Source organism: Semicossyphus pulcher, unplaced genomic scaffold (genome assembly GCF_022749685.1).
Source record: "Semicossyphus pulcher isolate SPU_LCO1_2020_fin unplaced genomic scaffold, fSemPul1.0.p SCAF_8, whole genome shotgun sequence".
NCBI classification, from domain to species: domain Eukaryota; kingdom Metazoa; phylum Chordata; class Actinopteri; order Labriformes; family Labridae; genus Semicossyphus; species Semicossyphus pulcher.
The window spans coordinates 12,670,519-12,683,076 of record NW_027211759.1 but is presented as its reverse complement, the minus strand read 5'-3'; the positions used below and the strand labels follow the sequence as shown (position 1 = coordinate 12,683,076).

The window sequence follows — 12,558 nt, the reverse complement described above, 5'->3', positions numbered from 1 at the left end:
GTAAACGTGTCTGAAATTCACTTAGACTTTAATGTCGTAACAACAAATAGAGCGCTTCCAACAGTAACAGATGACAAACTTTTCCAAAAATAGGCGTGTATGTCTGGTTTTCATCTCGTCATGGTACAGTGTGTTATGATATGTGTACAGTATATATAGTTGAGCTGTACTTGGCTCCATGAAGGATCATATGAGGAACATACTGTACGACATTATCAAGATCCGTGCCATGCCATGCTCAACAAGTGCACACTCCTCCTCAATGTTATTTAATACAATGAACATGTGTGTGCTCAGCTCTTCTGAGTAATACAATCATTGTATCTGCTCATAGGGGAACTCTCTTTGTTTATATGTGCAATTCTATTTAAGATAAACATTATTTTTACTTTCTCAAGTTTAAGTGGCCATATTAAATAAAAAATGTAATCTGCTGTAGTTTTTATTTGTTAAAGAGGCAGCTTATTAACCTGAATAATAAATGCTTGAAGGGACCCTGAAAAACAAACTAAATTGGACTAGAATGTACAGAGCGTCCTGAAAGTCGAGTATGTCTTCTGCAGTTATGTGTCATATGTTTCATATGTGCTTTAATATTTTTGTAACATATGGATGTAATGATCGGAGACGCAGAAATCCGACTCCAAACTGACTTAAACCCACCTCCTACCCATTTAAGGATACTATTATAGCTATGAGTGTGAAGTTGGCTTGAAGCCAAGTGGAGCTACTGCCTGCAGCACTGACTTCCAGTATAAAGACAGGTTAAAGGCCGACATTAATACTGAATTAATCCTTTAAAATGACCCAATGAAATGGTCAAAGTCCAATTGTGTCTAAACTGCATTTACTATTTACAACATAACTATAACACACACAGTATTGTGTTGATCTGGAACTGTCTCTTACATAAAGGAATTTCTTATTTCTTATATCTAATTGATTGTATGATACACTGTACACTGTATAACTACACAACCATCCTTAATCTACTTATTCTAATTGGACATTCACACTGCTATAGTAACTAAAGTTTATATACTCAAAACAGTCAGCATTTTGAGTGTGCATGTGCTATTGATGGACACTATTCTCCCAGAATGCATTGCATAAAAAAGAAAGAAATGGTGTTAATCTATTGTTGAAAAACATTAAAATAAATAGATGTGGGATAAAACTTCTCTGTGAAGTGAAAAGAGTCAAATTGTGGAGAAACAGTTCAATATGTATTTGTGATGTTATATTTTCAGTGATGGAACAAAGTCACAGTTTGATAGAATAAAGTAAACTGCGCACATTAGTACAGATTTAGGACAAACTGTTTGCATGTAGGTCCATCCCTGTTCTTCTCAACAACAGCTCCCTCTTGTGGATGATTGTGTTATCTGTCCCCATCATAACACATCAGTTCCAGTGTCAGGTCAAAGGGCTTTATAAACTTTATCTGCATCTCATGCTCAAAAAAGTTTTTAATTTGATGCCTTTTACTAATGAGTGACAAAAACATTTAACTTAACATCTCCCATGTATTTTATTGAGTCTATCTTATAAACAATTGTACGTCATATAATGTATTAAATATTTTTCTTAGATTACTGTCATGTTAAAGCTGTTAGATGTTATAATACACCAGTTAGTTCGAACCGAGTAATTTGATTGGACAGGAGGCATTACATGAGCGCTGATATAGAGTATAACAGCACTGGGGCTTTTAATTTAAAGTATCACCGCTTCAGGTGTTCTGAGTACCGTTAATTAAGCAATATCACACGAGAGGGAGTGCTGTTGTACTAAATATCAGCACGGCTGTGATCCAGTAGATAATCACAGCCGTGCTGATATTCAGTATAACAGCATTCCCTCTTAAATTATATGCTTAATTGTCAAGCGATTCAGCTCCCTGGTGGTTTAGACCTGTAACAGATAACAATAATAATAATAATAATAATAATATGTCCTGTATACATGTATTAAAGCTGTATTTGTTTCAGTTTGGCCTCGCGGACTGTTTGGTTCCTAAAAACAGATACTATAGATGTTACATAAAGGGGGTTGCTGTGGAAATGTGATCACTGTGAACCTGTTTTTCATTTATCATGTGGGTCTGACAGATCAGGATGTTATGACATAACAGAATGTGCATACATTGAGAAGGGGGTGGATACAAGACATCAAAACTGCAATACAGTATAAATCAATATTTCTTTATGTTGCTTGTCTGAGACATGTTGACTCACTAACTTTATTATATCCTGTCTGTTCATGCACAGCCTTGAAAATGTCAGTATAAAGTACAGGGGTTCATGATACTATGCCCACCCACTATAAATAAACAGGGCCACATTACAAACGCCCACTCATGTCTAAGTGGATTACTCTAAGAAAAGCACTTGTTGAGAGAAGACTTGCACAGATGTATGCGCTCCTAGAAGTGTCTAATCTGGCCAGACTGGCGAGCAGCAGGCGACTGCTAACAAGGGTAACTGCAGATTAAGGTCAGACTGCAGCACAGCAGGCAGACAGGAAGACTAATAAATGCCAAACATCATCACCGTCCTTCAGCCCCGCCAACAAGGGATCTTTGTTCTCTTCACAGTCTCAACACTGATTCATGAAACTGAGTCTGCAGGATCATTTCACAGATCTTTTGTTTGAGGAATATACCCTACAATGTGTGGAGACGATAGCACTCATATCAAACAAATACGACAACGATACTGTGAGCGATAGACTTAAAGCTGCAGGTCCCATCCTCAGCCTCTCCTGTGTTTGTTTGTCTGGACCTGGTTCAGCTGATCAGCCTGTCAGTATCTGCAGCCAATCATGTGACGCCTGAACATGTGGGACTTCCTGCTGCTCCAAACCAGAGGAGGGAGAGGACGGCCAAACGCAAACAGCCAGCAGAGCCTTTAAACAGGAATATTTAAGGTTATTTCTTAGTTGAGGGTCACATGGACTTATTTTTTTTGTCACAGCATGACATTGTTTGTTCAATCATGACATGTGGGAACTCTATTTTTGTCTCAGGAAGTAAAGGTAAGGACATTTCTGACACAATTATACTGAACTCAGCATTTTAAATTACGGCCCTGAAAATGCAGAGATTAAGCGAGGAAAATAGAAATAATCTTGGTAATGAAGTTACCAGAAACTGACAGTAATGTGAAAATATATATATATGATATAGTGACAGCTGAACAGATTAAGTCAGATATTTTTCCTGCTTTATGTTTAGTTGTGTCACAGTGGAGGAAACAGACTGGTGACTGTTGCTGAAGAAATGCTAAACTGAACACATGGTGAGTCTGTAAGCACTGCATGTTGTTCTCCTGTTTATTATTTTTTAATATTACACTGTCTGAATGTATTTTTTTATTAAAATCAGCAACTTTTTGTGAATATTTTCTTTTGTATATTTTAAATTCAACATATAATCTGCTGGTATGACAAACAATATATTCCATTAAGCCAACATGGTCTCTGTTAAAATGTACATTCTCTACAGTATTAGTAGTATACTATCCTCTAAGTGACCTGAAATCAGGGTCAGTCTACGTAGTTGTTTGGGTGCACATAGGGAACTAATGAACGGCGTCATTAAGAGGATCTGTTAATTGAACTGACTTTGTCGTTAACCCGACAGGAGACGGAGAGCGAGCAGTGGTCAGAGAGCCAGAGCGATGAGGACAGTGACATGGACGATATCCCATGTGAAGTAAGCATTATCTTTTAGAGGTTTAAATATAAATGTAGCACAATCACAGTAATCCTCACACACTCGGGTAAAGAGAAAAAATTATGCATGTAGTTATGATTTAAAGATTTAAAGTTATCATTTGGTCATTTGACCTTTTGACCTGCAGATTGTAGAAAAAAGTGTTTCTGGAAATGTGAAGCGAGAATGTGAACACTTTATCAACAGTTTAAACTGTCATTTAGCTGTAAACAAGTACAAGGACTTTAGTTTAATTCAATTAATTTAATTTAAGTATTTACAACTGTAGTGGAGCATCCATATCAGTTGTGACATTTAGCTCTTGAACACCTCCTTACAGTTAGCATTTATTAGCTGTTAATACAAATGTACAAATCATTCATAATAAGGTATAAAACTGTTTATAAATGTGCCTTAAACTCTCGTAGATACATTGAGTTTTCAGGTTTATTCCCATCCAGAGAAATAGTTTGACCAAAACGTATTAACTTAAAGCTCCTGTGAGGAACTTTCTGTTTGTGTTGATTTTGGTGCCCCCTGTGGACAAAGCCGTACCTCTTGTGTCTCTGCTGATTTTGTCCTGTACATGCTTAAGTTATGTTTTTTAACAAAAGTCTCATCCTTCTCTCTTTAGCAGTCATATGTATCACTCACTTGAATGTTTTGATATAGAAATAATCAATCTTGTCGCTAATGGTCTGGTTTGCTTTTGTAGGTCATATAGAGTCATCAGAATTAATTTCAGTCTGTTTTATAACCAGCGAAAAACTCCTCACAGGAGCTTTAAGTTCTACTTACCGGGTTTCTTTTAGGGGCTCTCAGCAGCATCTCATGGCCTTCTGTGGCAAATTAAAGTTATTATAGTAAAGGAGTATTTATCAATTAATAGATAAATCGATCCTTTAGTAAATAATTAAATGAAATATAATAAAAACATCACATATATAATTTCAAATTGTATAAAACATGTTCATTTAATCATTCGTCAAGGTTCAAAAATACATCCGTAAACGTGTCCATTAACATAAAAGCTATTTGTTGTTGTGTACTATATATAAATGCTAAAAAGAAACTAGAAGTGAAGTTAAAGTGTTTCCTACATGTTATATCTCAGTCACCGTGGTATTAATGTGTGTCTGGTTTAACGGCTCGGCCTCCTGCTGAGCTGTTTGCTCCATAACGTGAGAGTGTCGGTGTTTGTCTCTGCAGGAGAGCTGTGCCTCTGAATGCTATCACCACCCTCAGCTGGACACGGACATAGAGTCAGTCCGGACTTTGTATTCAGACTCTGCTGTCTCTATCAGGTCAGAACATCTGTTTATTATTTATCTCAAAAGGAAAGCATCTCTGCAGGTTTTTTGCATCGCCACAATTTCCTTTCCTTTCCTTTTTTTAGGGAGTTTGGCTCCATCGATGATGTGGACATCGACTTAAACATAAATACAGACTTTTTGGATGTAAGTTGAGTTTTAAGTACGCTCAATTCAAGTACAATGTGATGGCATGTTTGCTGTTGTTGCATCCTGGTGTGTTTAATGTGATTACACTGTTTGGTATCTACAGCATGAGGTGGCCAAGGCCTGGAGGATTAATCCATCAGAGCCCATTGTTATCCGTCTGCACTTCTCTCTGTCTCAGTATCTGGACGGACCTGGTGAGCATAAACAATACTGCTGCAAACCGAACATATGAAAGAACATTAATACTAATTAAATATGACATTTGATTTGGTGATTATTTTTCATCACAGCACCTTCAGTTGAAGTCTTTCAGCCATCGAACGCGGAGAATTTCAGCCTTGGAAAGCAGCTACAGAAGTGAGTCTTCAATTGGACTGTTATTATTAAATTTCTTAACGTAAGATTTAAAGCCTTTATACTCTTAATATCTGTTTCCCAGTATTCTCACAATCTTCCTCTCTCGGGAGTGGAAACACCTGACCAATGAGAACATCGTCGTCAGAAGGAAGCGCAGACAAAGCTGGTTCAGGCCGAGCGGAACCATCAAGAAATTTCGAGCCAGACTCAGCATCTGGCTCCCACCGTCAAAGTATGTGGCTGTATAGCTGTTAAAGCTGATTGAAAATAAACTACATGCTCTAAACTGCATTCTTTCTCACCTCGATCAGGTCCAATAACTTCCAGGAGCCTACAATAGGAGGAAGGATCATAATACCACCAATAAAACTGAACCGTTTCACCAATCATACGACTTCCTACACCATCAAGAATCCCTCAGGAGAGCTCTTTACCTACACACCCAGCGGAAAGGTGGGGACCATCTATCAGCTACATAAAAGACAGCTCAAAAACATCTCTTATTTAAGTACTTTGTGGTTGCCTAATAAGCTCTGTCAGTGTTTAATAATAGTCTTTGTCACCTTTCTTCCACAGAGGGTGATGGTGTCTGCAGTCAAGTCCTCAGCACAGCTCAGCACCAAACAGCTGATCGAGCTGCTCTTCTCCTCCCAGGCCATCGGCCACTGCAAGACCCCCCCGACTCTGCAGCACGGATTCTTAGCACAGGTGAAGCATAAGAAATCAACAACAATTATATTTTGTCAAACAGGAAAGTGAAAGTGTCTCATAATCTAGTTTGTTCTGTCAGTTAGAGGTGACCACATCCTGTGCAGCAGTGATAAGAGCAATGCTACGTGTCTGTGTTGCACTGTATAAAGGAGGAGTTAAAACAGAAGCAGCCGAAATCTCAAGAGCCATTTTCAGTTTAGAGAACCAAAAAACAAATCTTTAGTGCAGAGATCTGTAAGTGGAAAAATTACCTTTACATTTGTGTGTATTCCACCATGTGTGAAAAAACTTTTTGAGAAGAGAAAAATGTGAGATTTAAGTAATAATCTTGGAGATTTTCATTTAAATAAATGTCTGTTAAGTCACTATCTGTTGCCGAATGAGGTAACTGCTTTTCCGGTCTCTGCAAGTGTTGCGAGTAAACAGTAATCTACTTTGACTGAACAAACAAAGAAAAGATCGATGACTACAGATACAACTTCAACAATAAGTGAAAATCCAAAGAAAAGAAACAAATTGGACGCTCAGATGAAGGCAAACAGTCTAAAAAGGAAAGCGACCGTCAGCGAGGAAAATCAAGAGTTACAACCGGAGCCAACCGTGGACGTCACACATGCAGCACTGTCTGGATATCTGGGAAGTGTGCTCCCGCAATTACCGTTTATCGCCATAGGTGCCGCCAAAGAGAGCGAAACTGAGATCTTCAAGATTATAACTTTAAAGTACTCAGAAAAAAAGTTAATTCTTACATGTGCAATTCCTAGAAAACTAAGCAAACTTCTTTAGCTACGATTGTTTGATACTATGGAAAGTTCCAGAAAAGCTTCAGAGTGGACTTTGTGGTGAGATTGTCTATATCAAAAGTTATCTCATCTCCTGCAATCTACACGTGTAATCTCAGAATAACAGTTTATGTATGTAATAATAGTTTATGTTTAACATCGAGCAAATGTTGCACAACAGTTAACTAAAATATTCCAGCTTCTAAAGTGTTTCAGTTCATTAAGAGAAGACAGTCAGTTGGAATAGCTACATTTATGGTGTTTTTTGTGTTGACAGATCATGAGGTACGCTGAGCAGAGGATCCCCACGCTGAATGAATACTGTGTGGTCTGTGATGAGCGACATGTGTTTCAGAACGGCCCCATGTTAAAGGTACACTGCTACAGAGAAATTTAGTCACTTATTAGCTGAAGGAAAAGCTAATAATACAGTTGCAAGTGAATATAATGTCACTATTCTGCTTTGTGTGTTCCAAGCCAGCGGTTTGCAGCAGGGAGCTGTGTGTGTTTTCTTTTTACACGTTGGGGGTCATGTCTGGAGCTACTGAGGAGGTGGCAACTGGTGCAGAGGTCGGTAACACACATATGCATTTTGAAATCGTAATCTAGAAAATTACTGTATTTAATGGATTTGCTCTACAGGTAGTCGACCTGCTGGTGGCCATGTGCAGAGCTGCTCTTCAGTCCTCACGCAAGAGCATCATCTTCGAGCCGTACCCTTCTGTTGTTGATCCCTACAACCCCAAAACTCTGGCATTCAGTCCCAAGGTATCAGCTGAACTCATCTATTGACTAATTATTAACTTAATTTTCTAGTTGTTTTTTTATTCTGAGGATGTTTGTTCTGTTGTGGCAGAGAAAGAGCTACGACAGGCTGCAAAAAGCTCTTGACAGTGTCTTGTTAATCAGGAGGTTGGCACAGGTAAATAATGTTTTATATAAATATATCACACAATTTTCAAGATTCACATGTGGTTTAACTTGTCTGAGAATCTGAAGCTGATTGTTTCCTTGATGGTTTTATTAATATTAAAAGAATGACATTTTGTCTTATCACACCCAGGGTCCATACTCTGAAATAAAGAAGCAGATGGATAAAATAGACCCTCTGGCTCATCCCTTACTGCAATGGTGAGTGATCTAAACCAGCGTTTATATTCTCCTCTACATCTTCATGTCATGAGATTAATATCCAGGTGTGTGTTTTGCATGTCTGATGACAGGATTTTAGCGAGCAACAGATCTCACATTGTCAAGCTTCCACTGAACAGGGTATGAAAAAGTAGTTAGCAGCTACAATCTGGTGTCTTGACGTAGCAGTTGCAAGTTTTACAGTAGTAGTAGTGACTAATCGGCAGCCAAATTTAAGATAAAATCCTCTTTTTTCTACTTTATATAATTTGAATTGTTGTTGCTCTATTTTTTCTATCTCTTGGTGAACAAAAGCAACTGAAGTTCATGCAAACGCCGCACCAGTACCTGCTGATCAGCAGCCCGCCTTCCAAAGAGGCTCGTTTTCAAACCGCCAGGAAACTTTATGGCAGCACGTTCGCTTTCCAGTGAGTGAAATCAAAGCAGAATAAGACCACCATATCACAATACAACTCTACATGCAGAATAGTTGCACAGTTTCCTCCTCTTTCAGTGGTTCCCACATTGAAAACTGGCACTCTATCCTGCGGAACGGGCTGGTTAATGCCTCCTACACAAAGTTACAGGTAGAGTTTGAAAACGGGTTTCGTATTGTTTGAGCTAAGTTAATTTACCTAATGTAGTAAGTTGCCACAACCTCACATCTTCTGTCTGTTTCCTGTTAAAGCTTCATGGAGCTGCATATGGGAAAGGCATCTATCTGAGTCCTATCTCCGGCATATCATTTGGATATTCTGGTACGGTCACACACTACATTTCCTTGCAAAATATTCTGCGTGCATTTTGACTTATCTATACAAAGATAACTTATCGAGCATGTTTTTGAAACTGATCCTTCAGAGATGGGTAAAGGGCGACACCAAATGCCCACCAAAGAAGAACTCATAAAGAAATACAACCACTTGAACCAAGTCCAACAGGTACGTTATCTATCATGTTTGTCCGAGAGATGCATTCAGAACAATGATTCTTGTTTTTGTACCTCAGTCTGTTTTCTTTCTTTGTGTTAGGAGCAGATGGGGCATGCCAGATTCCTGCAGAACGGGAACTTAAACTGCATTGCTCTCTGTGAAGGTACATTTAAGAGAATACAAACGTGTTAAAGACAGCTGATTTGATAACACAAGAAACAGTTTGAAGCGTGGTTTTATAAAAGTTCACTGTGTGTGTCTTGACAGTGATAACTTCAAAAGACCTTCAAAAACACGGGAACATCTGGGTGTGTCCGATATCCGACCACGTGTGCACACGTTTCCTCTTTGTGTGAGTAAAGCATGAAGCAGCAGAGATGTAACCTTTCTGGCTGCCTCTGTAATGAAAAGTTTCCAGACTGTGTTCCACGTTTCTACAATGTTGTGCTTTTGTGTTTCTCAGGTATGAGAACGGTCAGGTGGGAGACGTCCAAATCAACACTCAGGAAGCCAGGATCCACAGGGAAATCATACAAGTAATTGCTTCAAAGCCGTGCTGAGAAAACAAACATAAACAGTATAGTGCATCTACACAGCTCTTTATGATTAGAGTGCAGATTTCATATAAAGAACGTTGACTCAGAATGTGTTTCTTTGTAGCAAACCAGTTTGGCTTACTGGTTTGTTTAGAACATGAAAATAGCTGCTTTATATTACATTTACCAGCATTTGTTTAAATAGAAAATGCTGGGTTGAAAGGGAGAAAAATGTCACATTTTTTTTATTACTAATTGTAATATTTAAGATAGAGGAACTAGTTCGTCATGCCATGCACCTGTAAAAGCTTCTCTGCCTTACACCTTAATCTACAGTGTGTTGCTATTTAACTCACCAGTCTGTTTGTACTGTAAAATAAATATTTTGTACATTTTTATAACCCCACGTTTTTAAAATAAAGTTTTACAAATTTGCTCATTTTGAGCCGATTAAGTGTTTTCCTTTTACTTTAATATGGGACCTTTAATGTGCCAAAAAAAGTGCTATTTGTGCAATACATGTTTGTACCACAAGATGGAGCTCTAACCAAATTACATTTACTTTGAGGGCTGTTCATTACTAAACACGGAGCCAATTAAACCCAGTAATTGTTTTTTTTAACAGCAGGTATAACGCTAAAGGTCTGCAACAAGACACAGCTGCATATGTAACAATAAGACAGCAATGTGGACGCATTCAAAGCTTGGGTGCTGCCTGTGTTCATTTCTACCTGAGGGAAAACAACATAACTGCACAAAGGTCACACTCAACAAAAATCTCATAATTTATAGTGAAAAATCTCCATGTGTTACCACCACAAACGCCCTCATAAAGGGAATACATTCAGTCTTATCTGTGGGTTTAAGTGACATTCATGAACAGGGGATTATTCTCCTGGGAGCTAATTGTAATTCTCTCTGAACTACATCACCACCACAGAGAGCCACATCTTTGTGCCCATTGTTCCAGTCAGTGAATATCATAGGGTGTAAACAGTCCTGTGAGGCAGAAATGCACCATTATAACAGTATACTGGTTCCATATGAGCCCCACAGCTGCATCCTGAACTCACACTCTGCCCCCGGCTCCTTTAAAGAAACCAGCTAAACGCCTCTGTTTGCATCTGGATACAGATCCTTTTCTATAGGCTCTGGTTTGTACGCAAAGAAAGAAGCAGCCTCAAGGTGCCATTGTCCTCATAAATGTCACTGATTCAAAAGAGGCACAAATACTGTAGCAGCATTTTCTGGGTCAGACCAGCAGGCGATGGACTGAAGGGAGGAGGAATGTGAAGTTGCTGTATAGCCCAAAGGAAAGACTTTGCTCAAGGACCATATGGCTCTCTGATTGTAGTGCAGACGGGGAAGTTGTCTTAAAGAACAAGATGTCATTCCTTTGCACAAGCGAGATTACAGTTTGGTGCAATATCTGCAAAAAGCCATATTAAGCTAGTCAACTGTAAAGACCAATACAGCTAAAACAAAGGATTGTTTCAACTGCACGCTGTGTTAAATCTTTAGTTATGCTTATTCATCCGTATAATTCAAGCAACCACATGGACAAATAAATTCTCCAAGCCCTCGAGAGTTTAACAAAAGCTTCCCTCCAAAACCAACAAACTATAATGTGACATTATTAAATGTTGCATGTGCCTTTAAGAGCACTATGTCCCACTCTACATGTCTCTCTCTGAGCCTCATATGTGTTTGTTGGCATCAGCTGTCCTCACTGCTGAATAGAGCAAGGACATCTTTTCCTTCACTTCAATGGGATTAGAGGAAGAAATGCCCTCTTCATACCGCTGGCTGTCATCTCAGGGCTCAGGGACTTACTGGAAAAGCGTTATGGACTGAGGACACAAAGAAGATCAAGATAAGTCACAAGTTTGGATTACAGAGCTGATCAGTTATTGGATTCTTATACTGAAAGAAGAAGAAACGTGTTTCAATCTCAAGGGAGATATGCAAGTAATCTGAGGCTGCGGGCTCAGAAACAGAATCCTGCTCTGTTATTTTAATACTTTCTAAGCAACGCCTAAACTCAGGGGTCAGATGCAGAGTTCAAATAATGCAAGCAGCTCTGTGATGGGACTGCAGGGTGCCTCACTCAACCCCCATGTCCCATCTTCATCTTCCTCTTTAAAACTTAGCCACGGCGATTTCAGGAGAGTGGAACACACAGAGGACAGCATCCCCTACTCGATCCCCGGCCTGGCAGCGGACATCCTGCACATGAGAGTGAAAGAAGGAAGCAAGATCCGCAATTTACTGCGGTTTGCAACAGCTCGCATGCAAGGAGAGGAAAAAGACAGCGTCGGGACCTCACTGAGACAGGTGGTCTTCACCGGATCAGGTAGGGGAGTCACAAAGACCATCACCTGCGTGGAGATTCTGAAACGTAAAGTAGGGGGGCTCCACCAAGTGTCCAAGCTCTACTACAAGACAGTGAACGAGGTCGATGAGGGGACACAGCAGGGAGCAGCAGGTGTAACCATGCAGAGGACACTTCCTGCCATCTGCATCCTGCTCTCTAAGGACCCTCTGGATCCACAGGAGCCGGGATACCAGCCCCCCCAAACCCAGAGTGTTCCCACAGAGGATGCAGGGAGACATAGAGTTCTGCTCAGACCAGCTCACAGTCCATCCTCGCAGCACACCGCCAAGAGAGTCCGTCTGGATGACTGGAGTGTGTGCTCTCCACAAACATCCAAAGACTTTACTAAAGCACGTGAAATATCTGAAAATTAACATTTTATGTTTGATCAAAGGGTTTTAAGTCTTTTTAGCATCATCAGGTGTCCTAAATTTGAACTTTTATATTTGATGTTTATGTAAATTAACATTTGTCTCTGCCTCCAATGTCCAAAAGGAAAGTATTAAAATTAATAATCTACAATATTTCAACAGCTTTCCTAATAATAAATAAAAGAGATG

The 12,558-nt window shown here is 39.3% G+C and overlaps 2 protein-coding genes across 2 annotated transcripts; both read left to right on the top strand.

The window, feature by feature from the left end:
- The first annotated feature begins 2,413 nt into the window (after positions 1 to 2,413).
- On the top strand, positions 2,414 to 9,648 carry LOC138612671 (protein mono-ADP-ribosyltransferase PARP6-like). Its single transcript, XM_069686048.1, has 23 exons — positions 2,414 to 2,479; positions 3,644 to 3,710; positions 4,497 to 4,516; positions 4,928 to 5,019; positions 5,112 to 5,172; positions 5,279 to 5,369; positions 5,466 to 5,532; positions 5,615 to 5,764; positions 5,844 to 5,985; positions 6,109 to 6,240; positions 7,303 to 7,398; positions 7,503 to 7,595; positions 7,668 to 7,793; positions 7,882 to 7,947; positions 8,089 to 8,156; positions 8,249 to 8,297; positions 8,472 to 8,584; positions 8,671 to 8,743; positions 8,845 to 8,914; positions 9,018 to 9,097; positions 9,188 to 9,251; positions 9,356 to 9,440; positions 9,552 to 9,648. Exons 1-23 carry the CDS (start codon positions 2,414 to 2,416, stop codon positions 9,646 to 9,648), a joined length of 1,968 nt encoding a protein of 655 aa, XP_069542149.1.
- A 264-nt stretch (positions 9,649 to 9,912) lies between these two features.
- Positions 9,913 to 12,372, top strand: LOC138612670 (ribonuclease P protein subunit p25-like protein). Its single transcript, XM_069686047.1, has 2 exons — positions 9,913 to 9,925; positions 11,654 to 12,372. Exons 1-2 carry the CDS (start codon positions 9,913 to 9,915, stop codon positions 12,370 to 12,372), a joined length of 732 nt encoding a protein of 243 aa, XP_069542148.1.
- The last annotated feature ends 186 nt before the right edge of the window (positions 12,373 to 12,558 follow it).